This window comes from Hypanus sabinus, chromosome 3 (genome assembly GCF_030144855.1).
Source record: "Hypanus sabinus isolate sHypSab1 chromosome 3, sHypSab1.hap1, whole genome shotgun sequence".
Lineage (NCBI taxonomy): Eukaryota > Metazoa > Chordata > Chondrichthyes > Myliobatiformes > Dasyatidae > Hypanus > Hypanus sabinus.
This window is the reverse complement of record NC_082708.1, coordinates 109,107,700-109,132,548: the sequence shown is the minus strand read 5'-3', so window position 1 is coordinate 109,132,548 and position 24,849 is coordinate 109,107,700. Positions and strand designations below refer to the sequence as shown.

Genomic DNA, 24,849 nt, shown 5'->3' with positions numbered 1-24,849 from the left:
GAGTCCTTGAAAGAGAGCCCCTAAGTTGTGGGAACAGTTCAGTGATGGGACAAGTAAAGTTGAGTGAAGTTATACCCTCTGGTTAAAAAACCTGATGGTTGAGGAGAACCAGTTGTTCCTGAACCTGGTGTGGTGGGTCCTGAGGCTCCTGCACTTTCCTCCTGATGGCAGCAGTGAGAAGAGAGCATGGCCTGGATGCTGGGGGTTCTTGATGATAGATGCTGCTTTCCTGAAACATCTCTCTGTATAGATGTGTTTGATGGTGGGGAGGGATTTACTCATGATGGCTGAGCTGATTCCACTACTTTTTGTATGTAGAATTTTCCATTCAAGGACATTGGTTGCATCAAGCCAGGTATGGAAACGCCAATCAATATACTCTCCATCACACAGCTATAGGAGTTAGTCAAAATTATAGACATTGTGCTGAATCTTTGCAAACTTCTAAGGTAGTAAAGGTGCTACCATGCTTTCTTTGTAATGGCACTTATGTGCTGGGCCCAGGAAAGATCTTCTGGTGAGGAGTTGTTGAGACACCACTCAGCCAGATTTTCAATCTCCCTCCAATATGCTGATTCATCACCATCTTTGATTCTGCCAATGAGAGTGGTGACATCAGCAAATTTAGATATGGAATTGCAGCTGCACTTAGCCTCATAGACAAAAGTATAAAGCAAGTATGCACACAGCCTGGTGATGCACCTGTCCTGGTGGAGATTCTGCTTTTGCCAATCCAAACTTGCTGGGGTCTGCAAGAGAGGAAACTGAGGGGTCAATTGTATAACGAGGTATTGAAGCCAAGGTCTTGAAGCTTTCTGATTAGTTTTGAGGGGATGATAATATTGACTGCCAAACTGTTGTTGATAAAGAGCATCCTGATGTTTGCATTTTCACTGTCCAAATGTTCCAGGGCTGAGTGAAATGGCATCTGCTGTGGGCCTGTTGTGAAGGAAGGCAAAATGGAATGGATCCAAGTTGTTTTTGAGGCAGGAGTTGATATATTTTAATGATATAAGGATTCAAAGTACATTTATTATTGAAGTATGTGTACAGAATACAACTCTGAGGCTCACGCTTCCACAAGCAGCCATGAAACAAAGAAATGCCATGGAACTCATTCAAGAAAATATCAAGCACCCAACGTGCAAAAAAAAAATTGCAGAAATGCCAGAAAGCAAGTGGACAACACGTACAATGTGAAACACTAAACCAGGAGTCTAGTAGTATTCAGTTTAGTTAAGTTCCGCTTTGGGCAGCTAGCCGACTGCAGGCTGCAGGGCAAAGTATTCTTCACTGAAGCATCCCAGACCGCATCGATTGTTCAAATCAAATCACTCAAAAACAGTAAAAAAGTAACCAGAATCCAGGGACACATGCTACATGAACCTCAAAACAAGTCCACAGCCTCTTCAATCAATGCTTGCAATGTGGATCCCAAGACTTCTGCACTTTCCTCCGAAAGCAACTAACGAGTGAGGGGGAAGACTGGTGAAATGCAGGCTGGCAGCACTGAAGACCCGCTCGTCCTTTACTCTCGTGCACGTTGACTTCAGCCTTGCTCAATGCCTCAATTGCAGAAAAGCAATAAAGTTCATCATGGGCTTGTGCCCTCGATGCCTCAATCAGAAAGAAGCAATATAGCCAATCATGAGCTCGTGGCACATCTCCTGGCTACTAGCCCTCCAGGCTGCTCACTCTGCTCCAAACCCCACCAGAGATAGCAAAGTGCCAGATTGCTCAATCGGTCCAAAAACACACCATCCACGTGTAAATTACAGATTCTAATCGCACGTAGCCTAGTAATAGAATCACATTTGAAGTAGCAGTTTCATAACCTATCTGCCAGATATCGTCCTTGGTCACATTGTTTGCTGGCACCATCTTGAAGTCACACACCTGAGTTTTCATCACTACCCTCTCAAAGAGCTTTATCACCAAGGAGAGTGTTCAATTAGATGATAATCATTGAGGCAGGTTACCGTTTTCTTTTTAGGCATCAGTATAACTGAAGCCTGCTTGAAGCAGTTGGATACCTCAGACTGCCAAAGTGAGAGGTGAACACTGCAGTTGGTGGATCAGCACTGGTCTTCTGTACTCAGCCAGGTACCCCATCTGGACCGGATTCTTTCTGAATGTTCGTCCCCCTGAAAGATGCTCTCGCATCATCCTCAGAGACCAAAATCACAGGGTCACTGAGGACTGTCGGAGTTTGTAAATGGCACACACAAAATGCTGGAGGAACTCAACAGGCCAGGCAGCACCTATGGAAAAGAATACAATCGACATTTTGGGCAAAGACCCTTCAGCAGGAGTTTGTGAAGGTTGCTCCATGTTTTGATAGTCTAAGCATGCATAAAAGACATTGATCTCATCTGAAAGCGAAGCCTTGTTCTCACCTGCATGATTTTCACTTCGTAGGAGGTGATAGTATTCAAGCCCTGCCACAGCTGTCAGGCATCCTTCAGTGATGCAAGTTTGTTCCAGAATTGCCACTCTGCACATGAGATGGCTTTGTGAAGATCGTACCTGGACCTGTTGTATCTTACTTGGTCACCAGACCTGAATGCCACTGTCTGGTCCTCAGCAGATTGCCGATCTCATTGTTCATCTGGGGCTTCTGGTTGGGGAAGACCATGAATGATTTTGTGGGTTCACACTCACGACAACTATGGTGTATTGGTTCAGATCCTATGGTGAGTCCTTGATCATGGCCCAGTCCACCAACTCAAGCAATCCCGTAACCACTCCTCTGCCTCCTGCAATGTCCCCTTTGTTGTCTTTAGCTCTGGAGCCATGCTCTTTATGCCTGTATGCAGGTAGGAGGAGGATTTTCTGAAATGTGGCCTAGGCATAGAATGGTAGGTATACCTAATCGTAATATAGCAGTGGTCAAGTTTTTTGGGACCTCTTTTTCTTCAGACAAACTCGACTGAAGTCTCTATCTAAGATTTTAAAGGTTTAGACTGTTCCTAAACTTGTTACATGAGCAAGGACACGGGTGCAGAGGCAGAGTCAGGAGGCGTTCTTGACGTAGCAATCTTTGAATCAGTATCCAGGAGCGATGCTGGGCTTGGAACTGGCAGTCATAAGAACAATAAGGTTACTCACACCAGAGTCAACCAACAAACTGGCAGCTCCTTGTTGTGATCACAGGGTCTTTATTCTGCATTTTCTAATGGAAAGCAGGTTTGTGTAGTTAGTGGAACCTGGGAATGATTGGAAACTAAACAAGGGGATTGAGGCCCAATTCCTGAAGTAAGTAGCAAGGTGGGTGATTGCCAGAAGGGACCATGACAATACTGTCCCCTCAACAGGAGCCTCCAGGCCTGTCTGGATGGTCCCAATGAAAATCCTGGATGAGGGAAGGTTCTAGGATGAAGGAGCAGGGGACCCAGGAACGCTCTTCCGGACCGTACCCTGCCCAGTCTACCAGGTATTGGAGACCCCTGCCCCGACAGCGCACATCCAGTAGTCTTTGGACAGTGTATGCTGGATGGTTGTGGCTGATACAGACAGGTGGTGGAGTCTCAGCCGGGGGGACACAAGGGGCTGACAGAGACTGGCTTTAACTGGGAAACATGAAAAGTTGGGTGGATGCGCATAGATCTTGGCAGTTTTAGGCGGACCGCTGTGGGATTGATAACACTTCCGACCTTGAATGGTCCCAGGAAGCGAGGGGCGAGTTTCCTATGCTCGTTCTTCAGCGGAATGTCCTTGGATGAAAGCCACACCATCTGCCCCGGTTGGTACTCAGGCGCCAGAGTCTGGTGTCGGTCGGCCGTCTTCTTGTTGCGTTTTGCTGATCCGAGTAGCGCTGTGCGTGTCTCCTCCCAAACCTTAAGGCACCGATCGATATGGTCCTGAACCGATGGTACCGCAATCTCCTCTTCCTGCGTGGGGAACAGCGGGGGTTGGTACCCCAGGGAGCACTCGAACCGAGATCCCTTATGGCCGAGCTCACCAGAGAGTTGTGGGCGTACTCAACCCACGGGCGGTGGTCGCTCCAGGTTGACGAGTCATGGGCGTACTCAACCACGGGAGGTGTCGCTCCAGGTGACGGGTTGTGGGTTTACTCAACCCACGGGAGGTGGTCGCTCCAGGTCGACGGGTTGTGGGCGTACTCAACCCGTGGGAGGTGGTCGCTCCAGGTCGACGGGTTGTTGGCGTACTCAACCCGTGGGAGGTGGTCGCTCCAGGTCGACGGGTCGTGGGCGTACTCAACCCGCGGGAGGTGGTCGCTCCAGGTCGACGGGTTGTGGGCGTACTCAACCCAAGGGAGGTGGTCGCTCCAGGTCGACGGGTTGTGGGCGTACTCAACCCACGGGCGGTGGTCGCTCCAGGTCGACGGGTTGTGGGCGTACTCAACCCATGGGAGGTGGTCGCTCCAGGTCAACGGGTCGTGGGCGTACTCAACCCATGGGAGGTGGTCGCTCCAGGTCGACGGGTTGTGGGCGTACTCAACCCACGGGAGGTGGTCGCTCCAGGTCGACGGGCCGTGGGCATACTCAACCCACGGGAGATGGTCGCTCCAGGTCGACAGGTCGTGGGCGTACTGAACCCACGGGAGGTGGTCGCTCCAGGTCGATGGGTGGTTTGCTGTTACACAATGTAGTGTCGCCTCCAGGTCTTGGTTGACCCATTCCGTCTGCCCGTTCATCTGGGGGTGGAAGCCGGATGACAGGCTGACTGATGCACCTAAGGCTTGACAGAAGGCCTTCCACACCTGTGAGACAAACCGGGGACCGCAATCGGGGACGATGTCTGCGGGGATTCCATGGAGGCGGAAGACGTGGTGGATGAGAAGATCTGCGGTTTCTTGAGAGGAAGGGAGTTTAGGGAGGGCTACGAAGTGCATCGCCTTGGAGAACTGGTCTACCATGGTGAGTACGGTGCTGGTCCCATGTGAAGGGGGTAGACCGGTGACAAAGTCTAGGGCGATGTGTGACCAGAGACAGGTAGAGGATGAAGTAAACCCACAGGTGGCTGATGAGAGGCTTTTCCCCAGGCACAGATGGAACATGCTGAGACATAGGAGCGCTAGGGTCCGATCACTCCCGGGTTGGCAGGTGAACCAAGACGAGTGCCCCCATTGGACAACCTGAGGCCTAACAGAAACTGGCACATACAGGCGACCGCCGGGTCCATTGCCAGGGTCGGGGTCATCCCGTTGGGCTTCTTTTACTTTGGACTCGATCTCCCAAGTGAGGGTGACAACCACGCAGGACGGTGGGAGGACAGTCCCTGGGCTGGAAGTGTCCTCCTTGGAGTTGTATTGGCGGGAGAGCACATCCAGCTTCCCGTTCTTGGACCCTGGATGATATGTGAGGGAAAACTTGAATCATCCGAAAAATAACACCCAACGGGCCTGGCCAGAATTCAAATGTTTGGCAGTCTGAATATACCCCAGGCTTTTATGATCAGTCCATACCACAAACGGTTGTTCTGCCCCCTCCAGCCAGTGCCTTCATTCTTCCAATGCTAGCTTGACTGCCAGGAGTTCCCGATTTCCCACAACATAATTCCACTTGGCGGGGGACAGTCAGCAAGAATAGAAGACGCAGGGCTGAAGCTTTTCGTATGAACTTGATCGTTGGGACAGGACTGCTCCTATCCCAGAGTCCGGGGTGTCCACCTCGACAATGAATTGACGGGCTGGGTCCGGATGGACCAGGATGGGAGCAGTGCTGAAACTCCTCTTCAGGTCGGTGAACGCCCAGTCAGCTTCGGAGTCCCAATGGAAGTGGGTAGTAGGCGAGGTAAGCTGGGTGAAGGGGGCCGCCACTTAAATGTACTCTCTGATAAATCAGCGGTAGAAGTTTGCATACCCCAGGAATTGTTGAATTTGTTTGTGGGTCGTGGGCCTAGGCCATTCTTCCACTGCCCAGATCTTCTCGGGGTCTGTGCTCACCTGCCTGATCTTGATGATGTAACCCAGGAAACGTTGAACTCACAATTCTTCGCCTTCACAAATGATTGGTTTTGCCAGTCTCCGGAGGACTTGACGGACATGGTGAACATGTTCTTCGGGGGTGCTAGAAAATATCAGGATATCACCAAGGTAAATGAATACGAACCGATTGGATCCTATTTTCTTTGCCATTTCTGGACCTTAACTCTCTGTGACACATCACATATGACTTGGGAGTGGTCCTAATATTATAACCTGTGAGGCTTCTGCCAATGTCCAAACAAAATCTCTTGCTTGCTGCTTTCTACGTTAACCAACATTAATCATTATGTCTGGAACCTACCCACCATTCTTCAATGTCCTTGCAAACTAAATCAAACTATTCCACACATCAAATGCAAGTAGCCGTCGGACTATGTGAGTTTATGAGGGCCTTTCGTAGCCTGTGTGGCATTTTGATTTTGAATCCCTTACGATTCATAATACTTCAGAATCAGAATCAGGTTTAATATCAGCAGTATACTTTGTGAAATTTGTTAACTTAGCAGCAGCAGTCCAATATAATACATGATAAGTATAGAAATAAATAAATAAATACGTAAATAGATGGTTAGATTAAAAATAGTAGTGTAAAAACAGAAATAACAAAATACAAAATAGAAATGGGTTCAATATCAATTTAGAAATTAAATTGCAGAGGGAAGAAGCAGTTCCTGAATCAATGAGTGTGTGCCTTCAGGCTTCTGCACCTCCTTCCTGATGGTAACAGTGAGAAAAGGGCATGCCCTGGGTGTTGGGGGTCCTTGATGATGGACACTGCTTTCCTGAGGCAATGCTCTTGAAGATGTCTTGAGGCTAGTACCCATGATGGAGCTTTCTGTAGCTTCTTTCAATCCTGTGCAGTAGCCCCCACCACTGCCCCTCACCATACCAGAGAGCAATGCAGCTTGTCAGAATGCTCTCCATGGTATATCTATGGACATTTTTGAATGTTCAGGTAACAAACCAAATCTCCTCAAACTCCTAATGAAATATAGCACTTTCTTGCCTTGTTGATAACTTCATCAATGTGTTGTTGGGACCAAGTTAGATCCCCAGAGATCTTGACACCCAGGAACTTGAAATTGCTCACTCTCTCCACTCTAATGTTTCCTCTCCTCTTTCCCAGTTAGGGTAGCCTCCTTTCTTGGCTGCCTTTTTAATAGGCTTCTTTCTCACAACCCTTATCCTAGCAACTGCATTGCATCTTTTGGATAATTTTCTGCAGATGCTCTGTGTTCCTCTAAGGTTATTGATCATAATAGCTGGGTTCTGATATCTCACCTGCTTACAAGCTGTAGTTAATGTTTGCAACAAAATTTCTGGATGCTCTTGCATTTTTTTTTCTTGTCAGAGAGTTTCCACAGAAATGCACAGTAAATGCTTCTCCTTTCCGTTTCCAAGAACTAAGCTGCTACTGTAATATCAAAAATCTCTGGTGCTGACATTCTCTCAAATTTAGCCAATTTGGAAATCTCTATCAAAAGCAAAATACTGCCTGACACCACATCTGCTCTGAGTTACTGTGTAGATAGCAATATACTGAGGCTGGAGTCACACTCGGCTGGCTCAGATGGGCATGCCACATTGTTTGTGTGCTTGACACTGGCCTTCCAAACCAGACTTTCTATTTCAAACTCTGTCACAAGAAGACAGGCAGAGGCAAATATTCAAAGTTATTCTCAAAACCTCTTGAATAAATGCACTATCCCCACAGACCCACAGGAATCTCTCCAGCTATACTTACTATGGAAAAGCTGAGGTTTTTCTTGGAGAAGAGCAGATAGAGAAGAGATTTCAACGCATACAAACAAGCTGGATGAACTCAACAGATTGAAATGAGCAATCAATGTTTTGGGCCGAGATCCTTCATCAGGACTGAAGAAGGAGGGGGCAGGGGCCCTATAAAGAAGGTGGGATGAGGGTGGAAGGTGCCAGGTGAAAAACCAATCAGAGGAAAGATCAAGGGGTGGGGGAGGGGAAGAAGGGAGGGGATAGGCAGGAGAGGTGAAGAAGGAATCTAAGGGGAAAACACTATGGGTAGTAGAAAAAGGCAGAATCATGAGAGGTGATAGGCAGCTAGAAGAGGAGGCAGAGTGAAAGTGGGATGGGGGAAGGGAGAGGGAGGGAATTACCGGAAGTTGGAGAATTCGATGTTCATACCAATGGGCTGGAGACTACCCAGACGGTATATGAGGTGTTGCTCCTCCAACCTGAGTTTGGCCTCATCATAGCAGTAGAGGAGGCCATGTATGGACATATCTGAATGGAAATGTGAAGCAGAGTTGAAGTGGGTGGCAACCGAGAGATACTGTCTGTTGTGGCGGACGGAGTGGAGGTGCTCGATTTGACAGAGTGATCAAGATCATATGTACAATTGATAGAAAATAAAAGGATTTAGTTCTCATTAGTAGGTGATTTAAAGATCAGATGATGCAGGTTTAAGATATAGGACAATGAAGCAAAAGGGACGAGGAAAAGACTTCTCAATGAGAATGCAGTCAATTCAAGTTGAGTTTGTTGTTCTATGCACAAGTACATGTATGCCAGATGCAATGAAAACATTTCTAATGGCAGTATCACAGGCAAAGAGCATCATATAAACAACATTCACGAGAAAAAACATAATCTAAGAATAAATTATACAGAATTTTACAAGAAAGAACGCAACTAGAACAAAAACACAACGAAGTCCATTATAATGCAAAGTGATCCTATTTTTACTAAACTAGTGATTTGCCATTTGGTGCAAGAACTGAATGGCTGAATGTTAGTAGCTGACAGTGTTCAAAGTACAAATTAAATTTATTACTGAAGTATGTGTATGTCACCATATACAACCCTGAGACTTGTTTTCTTGCAGACATTCAGAGTAAGTACAAAGAAACACAAGGAATCTATTAAAAACCTCACACAAAAGTTGGACTAACAACCAATGTACAAAAGACAACACATTATGCAAATACAAAAATAAAATAATAATAAGTAAATAAACAAGCATTATCATGAACATGCGTTGCAGAGTCCTTGAAAGTGAGTCCATTGTTTGTGGAATCCGTTGGTATTGAGATAAGTGAAGTAATTCATTCTGGTTCAGGAGCCTCATGGTTGTAGGGATGTTTTTGCCAATTTAAGCTGACTGGAGTCCTTAAGTTGGACAAGCCTCTGAATAATTTTTGGGGACACACACGTCCATAACTGTCTTTATAAAGTCTGTGATAACTGTGATATATTCATTCAGATCCTCTGATGAGTTCTTGAACACAGCCCAGTCCACTAACTCAAAAACAATTCCATAGCCACTCCCCTGCCTCCCGTGACCACCTCTTTGTTGTCCTTACCTCTGATGCCTTGCGCTTTAGTCCTCTGCCTGTTGGCCAGATGGAGGAAGAAAGCCCAATGATCAGTTTTCCCGCAATGAGATCTAAGGATGCAACGGCAGGCATTCCCAATCACAGTATAACAGTATTCGCATATGTGGACCCCTGGTGCTGCAGGTGATAATGGGGCAAAGATTTCTTTAATCAACCCTGATTAAAGACACTGGCAATGATGTGAAAGGCAAGAGGGTGGTCTGTTTCTTGTTTGCTAATCACAACACTTAATACCTCGAGTGCTTGCTTAACATCTGCCTTTGGTGGGATGTAAACTACAGCCAAGATCATGAAGGAGAAGTTTCTCAATTACTAGAAGGGATGGAGTGTAATCAATCAATGTTCCCGGTCAGGAGAACAACAGTCCAATAAGGCTGCTACATCTGAGCACCGTGATGAGTTTATCATGAAATATAATCCCCCACCTTTTGCTTTCCCTGAATGTTCTGCAGATTAATCCTTTCAGAAGATCAAGAACCCCTCAGGCGTGATTACCATATCTGGCATGTCTTGAGTGAGCCATGTCTCAGTGAAACAGAGAACGCAGCAATTCTTTATTTCCCTCTGACACAACTATCTTGCCCTTAGACATTCTAAAGACCTGAAGAAGGATCTTGGCCTGAAATGTCAACTGTTTACTCTTTTCCATGGATGCTGCCTGACCTGTTGACTTCCTCCAACATGTTGTGTGTGTCACTTAGATGTTTTATCTTGTTCTCTAGCATGTACATTAACAAAAAATACTGAGTAGAGGATATTTCATACCCAACACTTTAGTCTGTCTTGAAGTCCTCTCCGCTGACTTCTCTTCTGGTGGTGTCAATGGACCTCCATCAAGTTTGCCAAGTCCTTCGGGAAATTGTGGAATTGCTAATTTGTTGAGATGGTTTAAAGATATGTTTTCTTAAAGGGAAATTACAGGCTGCAGGTTGCAGTGACAGAAGTTCAGCAAAAGTATATCTATAAGTTTTGTGAGCTTCCCACAAAATGTCACTGTATATCACCAACACCATCTTCTATATTGAACTTCAGACTACTCTATCTCCTACCCAACGGTAGCTGCAAAAAGATGACATGACTCGAATGGTGGGGAACTTTGATGATGGATGTCGCCTTCTTGAGCACTGCCTACTTTAGATACTACCAGTGGTGAGAAGGGATGCACCCATAAAGCCTAATGCTCTTAGCAACTTCTTTTGTTCCTGTTCATTCCATTTACTGTACTGAACTATGATACTAGTCGGTAAACTTATAACACTGCAGCTGTAGAAATGTGTGGCATGTTTGATGACAAAATGAATTATTTTAACCTGTTAAGAAAGTAAAGACACTGATGCCCTGTCCTTATGATTGCATCTATATGCTGGGCCCAGGACATGCAACCCAGTATGTTAAAACTCAGGAATTTAAAGATGTTGGTGATCTCCTCTGCTGGTCCTCCAATAGAGACTGGAGCATGCTCGCCCTCTTTCCCCTTCCTGACATCGACAATCAGCTCTTTAGCTTTGCTGACATTAAACAGGTGATTGATTTTGCAGCAGGTCTCCTATCTTGTTCTGGAATGCTGACTCATCACCAGCTATGATTCGTCCAACAACGGGAGTGTTGTCAGCATAGGAGCTTAGCCACATGACCATGTGTGTATAGAAAGGAGAGCAGGGGATAAGTATGCAGGGTGGAGGTTCACCTGTTTTGATAGTCAGTGAGAAGGAGTTACCAATGCTCTCTGATTGAAGTTACCTAATGAGGAAATTGAATATCTATTTGCAGAGCAAGGTACAGAGGACCAAGTTATGAAGCTTGATGAATAGTTTGGATGGGATAATTTTGAATGCCAAGCTATAGTCAATGAACAGCAGTCTTGTGTACACGCTCCAGATGGTCCAGAGCAGAGCAAAGAGTTGAAGAAATCATTTCTGCTGTTGGGCCAGTAGACTGACTGGAGTGAATCTAGGTCATCGGTGACACAGAAGTTGATTTGCACCATATCCATCCTCTCAAAGTACTTAATTATGGCTGCTGTAAGCGATAATATACGGTAGTTATTGAAGCGAGTCACTAGGTTGTCTTGGGCACTGGTACAATAGACGCCTTTTTGAAGCAAGCTGGAACCTTAGAGCACTGAAGCGAAGGATTGAATTTGTCTGTAAATAGACCAGTCAGTTGATCGGCACAGGTCATTAGCACTCGTTCAGGTATGCAGTCTGGACAAGACACCTTTTGTGGATTTGCCCTTCTGGAGGACATACGGACTTTAGTCTCATTGTCTGAAATTACAGAGTCATCCGTTTCCTGTTAGTATGTCATAGTTCTCCCTATCAAAGCGTGTATAAAAGGCATTAAGCTCATCTGGGGGTGATCTTATGTTACCTGATCTCACCTTGCAGGAAGTTATATTGTACAAGCCCTGCCACAGCTGTCAAGCGCCTATCTGTGATTCAAGTGTGGTTTGAAATTGCCTCTTTGTACTCACAGTAGCCTTGTGCAGGTTGTACCTGAATTTTTTCTATTGCTCTGTTTGCCAGTCCTCAATGTCACTGGTCTAGCCCTCAGTAGATTAGAAATGTCCTGATTCACTCAGGGTATTGGCTGGGGAAGACTTAGAATGATTTTGTGGATACATACTTGTCCATGTATGTCCTTGTGAAGTTGGTGATGACTGTGGCATATTTATTTAGCTCCACTGACAGGTCCATTGACTCAAAGCAATCCCAAGTTCACTCGTCCTGCTCTTCCATTCATCTCTTCATATCCCCTTCACTGGTGCCATGCTCGTCAGACTTTGCCCATATGCAGGCTGGGGAAGCACAGCTAGGTGGTCAGACTTACCAGAGTGAGTGAGGGATGGAGCAGTAAGCAGACTTGATGGTGGTACAGCATTGGTCATGTGTGCTGACTTTTCTAGTATTGCATTGATGTGTTGATAGTAGTTAGGCAGAGACTTTAATTCACTGTTTTTGGGAAGTTATATTCAAGTTATGTAAGATGTAAATGAGGCATAATTTGGAGAATTATGTGCAATTTTGGTCACCTACCTGCAGGAAAGATGTAAATATGGTTGAAAGAGAACAGAGAAAATTTACAAGGATGTTGCTAATGATTGGTGGATGTGAATTATAAGGAAAGATTGAAAAGGTTAGGGTTTTATTCCTTAGAACATAGAAAACTGAGGGGAGATTTGACAGAGGTTTAGAAAATTATGAGGGTATAAATGGGGTAAGTGTAAGCAGGCTTTTTCCACTGTGGTTGGATGGGACTACGACTAGAGGTCATGGGTTAAGGGTGAAGGGTGAAAAGTTTAAGGGGAACATGAGGGGAAACTTCTTCATTCAGGGGGTTGTGAGAACATGGAACCAAGTGGTGCATGCGAGCTCGATTTCAACAGCTTGGAAAGGTATGTGGATGGCAGGGGTATGGAGGGCTAAGGTCCTGTTGCAGGTTGATGGGACTAGGCAGTTTAAATGGTTCAGCATGGACTAGATGGGCTGAAGGCCTGTTTCTGTGCTGTACTTTTCTATGACTCTATAAGAGAGGTGCGCAAAGAATCAGTCAGTGCCTTACAACAACAGAATTATAAAAGCAGAAAAATGCAGATAGAGAAAATTTGAAGTGAACATAAAAAAAGATGGGAAAACTCAATAGGCCAGGCAGCATTTGTAGAAAAGAAAGTTAATGTGAAAGAAATGTGAAAAAAGACACTTATTTTTTTGATAAAGTAAGTCAAGCAAAGCACTTCTGAGTTTCAATATCCCAATCTGAATCGCCCTGCTTTTAAAGATAATATCTATTCATAGCAGAAGGATTATATGGTTCCTTTAACATAGCAAAAAGATTCCCAGATGCTTCATAGGAATAATATCAAATGCAAATCTTTGGTGCTGCTCCACAATGAGATGCTGAGCCAGGAATTAAAGGGAAGTGGAGTTCAGAAGCAGAGCTTGAACTTGCCCCAAATCCCAGCAGTTTTCTAGAGCTATCTGTCCTATCAGTCTGCTCATGGGAACCACAGTATATTGGTTAGAAATCTAGAGGCAAAACCAACAAATATCATTGACTTATAGAGGAGAAGTTTAAATCCCACTGTATCATTTGGGGATTTGAATTTGGTTAGTTAATTAATCTATAGTAGTAGGATAATAGTTCCATTGATAGCAACGGTTAGCTTATTGCATTTTCAAAGTATCTGGTTCACAAATATCCTTCAGGAAAGGATATAGGCCACGCTTATTGGCCTAGCCTGTATCTGATTCCAGGAACTCAACAATATGGTTCATCCTAAACTGCCCTTTGAACTGACTAGCAAGACACGTTATTGTATCATGCTGCTATATTTAAGCACAGCACAGTAAAACCAGAAGGACCACCTGACCCCAAATCAAGGCATCAATTTCAGGGATGTCACCTCCAGTCCAATTGATATTCAAAGTCCTTTTCACATGCAGCAAAAGTTTTTTGTCCAAAACACGAGTGCTGTTCCACAGACTAGTCGAGCATAGTTGGACATTGACATATTCACGGACTTGTAGCTTATTGCTGACTTGCTGAAATCCTCCTTCACAAAGTACAAGTCAATCCTGTCCTACTGAGAGGCTAAATACGTAGCAAAACAGTGGTGTGCATTTGGAATGGAGTGGTACAGGGAATTATCAATATTAACTTCAAACCCCATACAGTCTCCTGGCATCATGGCGAAAACCTGGAAGGAAACTTCCTCACAATTACCAACTAGAGACCTTTGACAGATGAGGAATCTGTCTGAGAACAGCAGGAACACAAAAGGACTTCTACATCCATCACTTGGTACGACCATCACTGAAGGACAACAAAGTTTACAGTAGGTGGCAGGATAAATCAATGTAATCTCATTCCCACCGAATGCAGCAGATGCGTCTGTCCCTAGAAGTATTGTTAGAAGTAATCATGCACAGTCTGTTTTGAGACAAAGTCCCAGATTCTGTCTGAGGTCATTCCCCAATCAAATTTCTGGCAGGATGCAAAATGACACAATTAAAATTAATACTGATATTGCATTGCATTGTGACATGGTCTTTCAGCTCTCTGGATCAATAACAGAAATGGAATGGTATTCTACATTATCTGTAACATATTTTTTCCTCCACAATTATCATGAGAAAGGATTACTGACACTACTCTAACCAGACTGCAAAAAGCCAACCAGAATAACATTGAAACATAGAAAACCTACAGCACAGTACAAGCCCTTCTGCCCACAAAGTTGTGCCGAACATGTCCCTACTTCAGAAATCACTAGGCTTACTTATAGCCCTCTATTTCTCTAAGCTCCATGTACCTATCCAAAATTCGCTTAAAAGACTCTATCGTATCCGCCTCCACCACCGTTGCCGACAGCCCATTCCACACACCCACCACTCTCTGAGTAAAAAACATACCCCTGACATCTCCTCCCCAGCCCTTAAACCTGTGTCCTCTTGTGGCAACCATTTCAGCCCTGGGAAAAAGCCTCTGACTATCCACACGATCAATGCTTCTCATCATCTTGTACACCTCTATCAGGTCACCTCTCAGCCTCCGTCGCTCCAAGGAGAAAAGGCCGAGTTCACTCAACCAATTTTCATAAGGCATGCTCCCCAATTCAGGCAACATCCTTGTAAATTTCCTCTGCACCACTTCTATGGCTTCCACATCCTTCCTGTAGTGAGGCCACTAGAACTGAGCACAACAACCATTGTGTTTAATAAAGAGTTGACACCTGTCCAAACATGAAAAAACAATACAAAATTGACAGAGCAAAGCAATACTACAACCAGCAGATCAGATATCCTTACTGGCATGTTCATTTGTGAATGGTGATAGACAACCAGTCAAATAATTTGGGAGAGGCCTTGAGATCATTCCAGCAGCACCAACAGCAAAGCCCAATGTATGTGCTAAACAGAAGATTGAAGCATTTGTAACAGAGTCAGTGGGTGATCTATCACAATGTCCACCTGAGTAAGTTTAGCTTCAACACCCCCACTTCACCCCATACCTACTTTGTCAAGTTGAGGAATTATATTGATAACTTTCATTCAATATTGAAACCTATCGAATGTTGAAAGATCTCAGTAGACTAGATGTGGATGTTTCCTATGGTGGAAGAGTCTAAGATCAGAGAACACAGCCTCAGAATAGATGGACGTCCATTTAGAACAGAGATGAGGACTTTCTTTAGCCAGAGAGTGGTGAATCTGTGGAATTTGTTGCCACAGGTGGCTATGGAAACCAAGTCAATTGGTGTATTTAAGGCAGAGGTTGATAGATCTTTGATTGGTCAGGGCTTGAAGGGTTACAGGAAGAAGGCAGGAGATCAGGGCTAAGAGGGAAAATGGATCAGCCATGATGAAATGGCAGAGCAGACTCGATGGGTCAAAGGACCTAATTCTGCTCCCATATCTTATGTTGTTATGGATTTTTAAAGAATGAACCTCACAAGACTCAAAACTAAAAATGAGGAACGGCTCCATTTTAGTTCATCGAGATAAGTTTGGCCAAATGGTTAATTGTTTTCCTTACACCTTCATGATCTGCAGCTTTACTAGACTTTTTTTTGTTCTTCTCTACTCTGCCAAAGAACACACAACATTGATAATGAACAAATCTGTTTTACAAAATTGTGCAAATTAGGAACTGAGATGGATGTTTTATAATTTCTGGAGCTGAGAATTTTTTGTATAATGCTGTTTTGAAGGAAGACATCTATGATGTTCTGGAAAGGAAAGCCTCATCCTGGAACAGATACGACTGAGAGAGAGGAACTGAGAGAATAAAATGGCTCCCCCACACTCCTACCTTTCACCTCAGCTGGTTTCATCTATCACTTTCTAGCTTGTAAAACTTCCCTCCACCCCCCCACCTTCTTATTCAGGCTTCTCTCTTTTTTCCCATTCCTAATGAAGTGTCTTCATTCCTTTCCACAGATGCTGCCTGACTTGTTGAGTTCCTCCAGTGTGTGTCACACGTTTGCACATAATTTTGTGGACTTGTGGTGTGGTTGACAATCAACTGTTGTTTACGTTGCTGAATTCTTTATTATTTCCTGTATAGACTTCATGTCCTTTATGTACAGACACTCCTGTGCCTAGCATCAGTTTATGGACATATGACCAACCTATGTATACAAGATATCTTAAGTACTTATATTTATTGTGTTGCTTATTGTTACTACTGTGTTTTTTTTGCTGCATCAAATCCGGACTAACAATTATTTCATTCTCCTTTACACCTGTGCACAGGAAATTGCATTAAACAATCTTGAATCTTGAAAATGTGATTTATTTCCATTCAAATGACTTTTATTAAAAACTATTTCTGTTCTTTAGATTTGATTTTGTGGAAATTGAAGATTTAAGCGACGGCACCATTATTGGACGGTGGTGTGGTGCCAATGAAGTTCCAGGAATACAAACATCAAAGGCAAACCAAGTCAGGATACGATTTCAATCCGATGAGTATCTGGCATCAAAACCAGGCTTCTGCATTTACTATACACTTTTAGAGTCTGTAAGTAACATAAATCTTTTTTTTTAGAGAATCATCATGTGGACTTAATAGTGCAACTTAAGGAAATAATTGAATGAACTTTCCATATATCTCATAATCACTAAGGCATACTCAAGAATTTGAATCATTGATTCGTTGCAGGAGAAAACTGTCATCACCTCACTCATTGAAAATTACCCTTAGCCTCTCCATATTTGAAGGATGTAGCTGAAGAGGAAGAGCCTCACTATATCTGCTCACCTTGGAGCTAGGAAAAAGGTTGGGTAGTCACTTGCTCATCACTAAGAATGGAATTGTAAAGGAACTTCACAATAGACTTTGGAAAGGGCATGAAGGAAGGGAGTAGATAGACCAGAGAGCTGTGAGTCTGCTGTTGGGGTTGAAGAAGCTTGCTTGCCTTGGGAGAATAGGAGGAGTGCATCTGAGCAACTGACAAGATGGTCTGTTGTAATGACAAAATAATTTATGATCTTCTCCCATGTACTAAAGGTGAAGGTAGAGGAGGGAAGTGAGAAGAATTTTGTAGGAAGAAATTAAACAGTTTTGCATTCCTAGAGTAACAAACAGTTTTGGCAAGTGAGAAAAGGGCATAGTCATGATTTACACAGACTCCAGCCTTATCTAACAGTGAATGTCTGAATTACTTTCCCACAGTATAATTTCCAGCCTTTGTTCCAGTCTATGCCCTTGGGAGATCAAAAAACAGAGCAGACAAGATAAGGCAGTGTGGTGGTTTCAATGGGAATTAGAACTTAGGTGTGGAGGTGGGGATGTGGTTAAGCCAATTGGTCACTCCGAAAGTCTCATGAGGGTAAAGGGCTGATTGAAGTTTTGAAAATACTTAGTAAATTAATTGCGAATAAATGTTTTGAATGACAGGCACAGAAGCAGATTTAGAAAGGGAAAAATAAAGAGATCAGCCCTTGTGGAAGCATCAAGAGATGAGAAGAATGGGAGAAAAGCAAAACATTATGGGGGATGGAAGGAACTGACTACTCTAATGCCTAGGACTTTGATACATGTCATCTCACTTTCACAAAATGTTCCAAGGACTGGATGTATAGAATTAGATCACTTTTGATGCAACAAATTATGTCTTTAATGTAAACTCTGACACATTAGGCCACCAGAGATACAAAATTGGTTTATTATTGTCACATGTACCAAGGTAGTGTGAAAAGCATCCTGTTCATACAAATAAATTCATTACAACAGTGCATTGAGGTAGTACCGGGGAAGACAATAACAGAATGCAGAAAAAGATTCAAGATTGTTTAATGTCATTTCTTGTACACAGGTGTAAGGAGAACATTTATATTTATTATAATATTAATATAATAATATATTTATTATAATATAATAGTAATATTTATTACTCTGGATCCAATGCAGTCTGAAAAAAACACAAAAGATAAAGAACACAATAATAATAAAAAAACACACTATGAATATAAACACATGAGATAGCTTATATACATAGATTAATTGTATGTTCATAAAGTAGTGTTGGTTTGTACATAAAGTGACTGACGGGAAATAATAAGGTAACGGTGGAGTTAGTGGGTGGAGGTGTTGATCATCCTTACTGCTTAGGGAAAGTAATCTGATGGTCCTGATGTGGATGTCACACACCCTGATGGGTCCATGAGCATGGTGTTTGGGATCCTTCATGATGTTACCAGCCCTTTTCCAGCATCTTTCTCTATAGAAGTCCTTGCCTGCAGATAGACTGGTGCCAGTGATGCATTGGGCAGTTTTGTCTAGATGTTGCAGAGCCTTCCTGTCCTCTACAGTGCAGTTTCCCCACCAAACAGTGATGCAGCTTGTCAGGATGCTCTCTGCTGCACATCTGTAAAATTACTTAAGTATGGATGTGCAAAGTTAAGCTGTCTTCGGCCTCCTCAAAAAGAAGAGGCTATGCGGGATGTGTAATGGGACCATGAGGGGTTGTGTGTAACATACACTCCCAGGAGTTTGAAACCGCTTGCAGTTTCCACTGCTGTGCCTCCGATGTAAAGTGGTGTGAGTTCGCCTGAAGTCGAGAACTATTTCCTTTGTCATGTTGGCATTAAAGACGAAGTTATTTGTCTGGCACCAGGCCCGGGTTCTTCCACCTCATCTCTGTAGGCTGTCTCATCACTGTTGGTGATGATCCCCGCCACTGTCTTGTCTTCGGCTCAGGTGTTTGGCCCTGCAGTCGTGTGTGAGCAACGTGTACAGCAGTGGGCTCAGCAGATGTGTTGAGGATGATGGGGAGGGAGGAGTGGTTGTGCTTTCTGACCGTCTGAGGCCTGTTCAGAAGGAAGTCCAACACCCAGTTGCACAGTGGTGCATTTAGGCTGAGGAGTAGGAGCTTGTTCATCAGAGTCTGTGGGACAATAATGCTGAATGCTGAACTGAACTCCAAGGACAGCATTCTGACTTAAGTGTCCTAGTTTTCTAGATATGGCAGAGCCAGGTGCTTGGCTGATGCTTAGTATCTGTTGTAGAACGGTTCTGTCTGTAAGCATAATGATGGGTGTCCCATGTGGCAGGAATTAAGTTTTTGATGTGTCCCATTACCAGCCATTCAAAGCATTTCATCATGATTGGTATAGCTGTAGTCATTTAGTTCTGAAGGTGTAGAGTTCTTTGGTACAGGGATGATGGTGGCTGATTTGAAGCCTGTGGGGGACAGCAGTCTGGATGAGTGAAGTGAGGAGATTTCTGATATATATGATTATATGATATATATGTACAATGTCTGAAATACTTCTTATGGAAATGTTTGTCTGATGATGAACCAATAAAAAAAATAAATTACAAAAAAAAAAGAGATAGAAGCAATCCTTGAGCCTGGTATACATGCTTTCTGGTTTTTGTATCCTATGTCCGATGGGAGGGGGAAGACAAGAGAATGACCAAAGAGGATGGGGCCTTTGATTTTGTTGGCCAGTTTTCCAAAGTAGTGAGAAGTATAGACAGAGGCTACTTTCTGTGATGTGCTAAGCAGTGTCCACAATTATGCAGTTTCTTGCAGCCTTGGACAGAGCAGTTGTGATGCAAACAGATGGGATTCTTTTTAGGCTGCATCAATTAAAAAAAGGGTGAGGGTCAAAGGGGAAATGGCAAATTCCCTTAGCCTCCTGAGGCAATGGAGGCTTTGGTGAGCTTTCTTGGCTGTGTCATCAATGTGGTTAAATAGGCTATTACTGATTTTCAGTTGCAGCTTTCAATCTCAACCTCAACACCATTGATGTAAATAGGAACATTACAGGGGATGCATATTGGGTCCAAATAATATACTAATAGAGCACTGAAGAGATTTCTAATAATAAATACAAACAAAATATAATCAGGCAGGGAAAACAAAAGGAGACCATTAAAAGAGATATGCAACTTAGGTGTAAGAATTATATTTGAATTAAAAAGTCAGTGATCGCTACTGAAACTTTTTAGCTTGTTCAATGTTATTATTTTTTGCAGTAAACATCAGACTATCAATCAACTAATGTACAAAACAACGTAAACCATTAGCACTTTTTCTGGTGATAAATATCTTCCTTCCAGAAGCTGATGTATAGAAATATTGGTTGATAATCCCTTATTTTGTTGATCTGTAATCATGCTATTCTTCACTTATACAAGAGATTTCACTGCCCTGCCATTAAGGTGTGAGAGTTCTATTAAATTTGGAGTGTGAAATACCTTCAAATTCTGTACTTCTGTTTTATACCAATTAGAATCAGTGTCAGGTTTATTATCACTGACCTATGCTGTGAAATGTGTTGCGTTGTGTCAGCCGTATGGTGGAAAACATAAAAATGAGCATGATACAAACAGAAATAATGTAGAAGAGGAACAGTGAGGTAGTGTTCATGGACCATTCAGAACTCTGATGGCAGGGGGTAGAAGCTGGTCACAAAACACTGACTATAGTACTCCACCTGAAGCGGCCCTATGCCAGATGGTGAGGCTACTTAACGATGGATGCCACCTTCTTGAAGCACTGCCTTCTGAGGGAGCCCTCAGTGGTAGGGAGGCTTGCGCTCATCATGGAGCTGGCTGACTCAACAGCCCTCTGAAGCCTTGCTTGCTCTTGCATATTGCAGCCTCAGTACCAGGCTGTGCAGGAACAGTCAGAACTCTCTCCGCGGTATACCTGGAGAAACTTGCAAGACTCTGGTGACATATCAAATCTCCTCAAACTCCTAATGAAGTCTAGCCATCATAATAATGCATTAAGAAATTTATTCCATCATCAGTAGTGATGAGCTTGCCTGGCTATTCTGGCCATAGCTAGTTTTTAACAGACCTGTTATAATGTTACAGTATCATGGAGCCATGTATATTCATGGTAGCAAGTCCTTCAGACGTCTGCATCTGCACTGACCATCAAGCACTGCACTGATCCCATTTTTCCATTTGCATCCACATCAGCCACTCCCTGCTCCCCCAATTCTCCAATCACCCAAATGCACTTGGGGCACTTTAATTAATCAATATGTCTTGAGGAAATCAAAGCATCAGAGGGAAACCATTTGGTCATGTGGAGAACATTAATTCACAATAGTGAATGTGTTCAAGTTCAGGTTTATGGTTGTCATTGGTATAAATGCATTGAAAATTAGCTTTGTTCAACAGCAACACGGTACATTACAAAGAAGACAAACATAAGTTAATATAAACTATATCAATATAAATTATCCATAATAACAGAACGGAATTATCATAACAGCATTAGTGCAAATTGAGGGGAAATGTAATATCATCCGGGGTAGTATTGATGTAATTGTGACGGCATTGGGGAAGAAGCTGTCATTGAGCCTTGCGGTGAGACTCTTGAGGCCTGGAGATGTGTGCAGCATGTGCAAATGCAAAAGTATCAGATCAAGATTAGCCAGCTGCAATATCTAAGGGAACAAAACCAGTGCACCTGAATGGCTCATGTTTAGTAGAAAGAACCAAGCAGCAAACTCACTAATATTGACAGATGTCCTGTAACTTCCTCAGAATGCTCAAGTGATTTATTTTTCAAGTGACGTCAAAATTGAAGTATACCAAACATGTCTTCTTAGAGTAGGGGAATTTTAATTAACTCCACAGTTTTAACAACAGTGTAGGAAGGCAGAAGAAATTAAACGAATACAGGAATTCTGGCTTGAGGCTCAGAAGGGAATAATATTCTTCAGTGAAAGGAATAAGAAAGATGCTGACACTTGTAAAGCACAACTATCTTCAAATTAGGGAAGAAGAAAAGCCCAGTGTAACAATTAGTTATATAATTTTATAATAATGAATGTGTGCAGTATTTCAAGTCAATTCTGTCTAACGACTGACAACTTAGGTGATATGAGTTAGCTTTTATAAAAAAAACAGAAAAGTTAAATATTATAGAGATGGTGAAGTACTGGCAGGTGAAGTTATTTAGAGACCTGAATGCCGTTATCTCCAGAAAGTTAATATGCAGCTACAGCAGGTAATTAGGAAAGCAAGTGGTATGTAAGTCTTTATTACAAAATGATTGGAATTTCAAAGCAAAGGGCTGTGAAATTGGGCTTTATAGCTTCAGTTTCTTCAGTGATGTGTAAACTGATTTCTTTCCAAATTTAATCTCAGAGTGTATATTTTTAACTTGTGCTGCTTCACAAAATAAAGAAAAACATTGTAGTTCATGTGACACTCCTTCTGGTAATTATTCATGAAGTATTAGGTTGGCTTGTTTGTCCTTGTGCAACGTTGGTTTGATACCATGTTTTACCAAAGTGAATTCTGCTAATCCAGCTAATTCGATGTGTTGCTGACTCACAAAGAACTCTGCAATTAGCAAAAAAAAAGGTTTATTTTAAATGGTGAGTGGTTGGGTAATGTTGATATTCAGAGGAGCCTAGATGTACTTGTATCCAACATGTTGCAGCAGGCAATTAGTAAGATGTATGATATGTTTGCCTTTATTGCAAAATGAATACAAGAGTAAGGAAGTCTTACTGCAATTATACACTCAGTGGCCACTTTATTAGGTACACCTGCTTATTAATGCAAATATCTAAATAGTTAATCATGTGGCAGCAATTCAATGAATATAAGTATGCTGACATGGTCAAGAGGTTCATTTGTTGTTCACACCAAACAACAGAATGGGGAAGAACTGATCTAAGTGACTTTGACTGTGGGATGAATGCTGGTGCCAGATGAGGTGGTTTGAGTATCTCAGGAAATGCTGATCTCCCGGGATTTTTGCGCACAGCAGTCTGCAGAGTTTACAGAGAATGGTGCAAAAAACAAAAAAAAAATCCAGTCAGTAGCAGTTCTGTGGGCAAAAATGCCTTGTTGATGAGAGATATCAGAGGAAAATGGTCAGTCCGGTTCAACCTGACAGGAAGGCAACGGTAACTGAAATAAACCAGCATTACAACAGTCAGGTGCAGAGGAGCACACTGAACACACAACACATTGAACCTTGAAGTGGATGGGCTATAGCAGAAGAAAACCACAAATTTACACTTAATGGCCACATTATTAGGTATAGAAAGTACCTAATAAAATGGGCACTGATCATATACGGCCTGATGCCACATCTGGGGTAGTGCATCTAACTTCAGCTCCCAACCTAAGAAAGAATGGATACAGGGTTGACTTTATGATGAGAATTCAGTAGCTTAGGATCGTATTCATTAGCGTTTTGAAAAATGAGATCTGTTTTTGAAATTTCCCTTAGATGCAGTGAACATTATACCTTTTAATGAACAGAATCCACATTGCGTCTGAGAAGAGTTTGCTGGAGGTGGGCTCTTGGCACAGACAGCAGGGAGATCCTCACTGTAATCAGCTCAGGGCCAACAACCCTGACCGGTAAAACAAAATTGTTACCGCAGCAGCAATGAAGAATCCTATTACATCTGAGTGTGACGGTGTTCCTGAGTCTCCACCTCGGACTTGCAATACTGACAGTAGTGAAAACTGAGAGGAAGCTACCGACAAGATGAGGGAAGCTCTGAAGACCCTCATTGCTACCCTACATGCCAGTGGCGTAATGGGCAGCAAGTAAGTAAGTAAGGGTTTCTTTGGAGTTAGCTTTCTTGACCCCTTCCTTGCTGATCACACCTTTCCAGACATTTCCAAAGGCTCTACTTGCAATCACTAATTGGCTATCAATTTCCTGATTCTAACATTGTCAGTTTTAATTATGCCACTTGACAGATCTGTTAAGGTCTGTTAAATCTGTATTAATAGGAACATCTTTAAAAGGTCTCTATAATGTAACAATGTCATAACTCTAATCTGCAGAGCATGTATAGGGTGAGCTAAAGCCCTGATTATCTTATAGGATAGCACTTCAATTTAATGTTGAAAGTACTTTTTAACTCCAGAAGATTAAACGGTATAATAATTAAACACTAAACCAAATAACAGATCAAAAGCTTGTTTGAATGGGTCCAGTTACTGAGAATGTGTATTTAGAGGCCCTTTAGAATAGAAAAATGTGGACAATTAGGAGCTGGATTCCTTCTCCATTCCAGAATGTAGATAAGGAACCAACCTCTGTAAATGAACAACCTCCAACATTGGAACTAGGTTTAGAAAGAGTGCAGAGGATCTTAAGTTCAGTAATGTTTTACTTAAAATTTCTGTTTATTATTTCTGATAATTTTATTCCTTTTTCCATCCTTGACTTCAATGTCAGGAGTGGGTGAAGTTTCTGCTTGAAGGGCTGGGGTCAGTCTGGAGCAGATTTCAGCAAGCTGAAGTTACTGCTGGCTGATCTGTGAGGATGATGAGCTTGTACACGGAGGTCACTGTGCAAGCACTTTGACATCAAACAATGTAAAACACTTGCTGAACAAAGTTTTACCGTGCATGCCCAGGGAAGCAGTAGAGGTAAACTCATTCAGAATATCTGAGAAACAGTTGGATGGGTTTTTGCATAGTAGTGAGATTAAGGGTTACGGGAGAAAGGCAGGTAGGCGGAACTGACTCTACAGCTGGATCAGCCATGATCTTATTGAATGATGAAGCAAGCTCGACGGG

General features: G+C 42.9%; 1 protein-coding gene across 1 annotated transcript in view; it reads left to right on the top strand.

Annotated features, from left to right (window-relative positions):
• pdgfc (platelet derived growth factor c) overlaps nucleotides 1–24,849 on the top strand; it is a 273,557-nt gene that overhangs the window by 147,527 nt on the left and 101,181 nt on the right. The window contains exon 3 of the mRNA XM_059964928.1: nucleotides 16,662–16,842. Within this exon, the coding sequence (XP_059820911.1) occupies nucleotides 16,662–16,842 (181 nt within the window). The remainder of the gene's footprint in view (nucleotides 1–16,661; nucleotides 16,843–24,849) is intronic.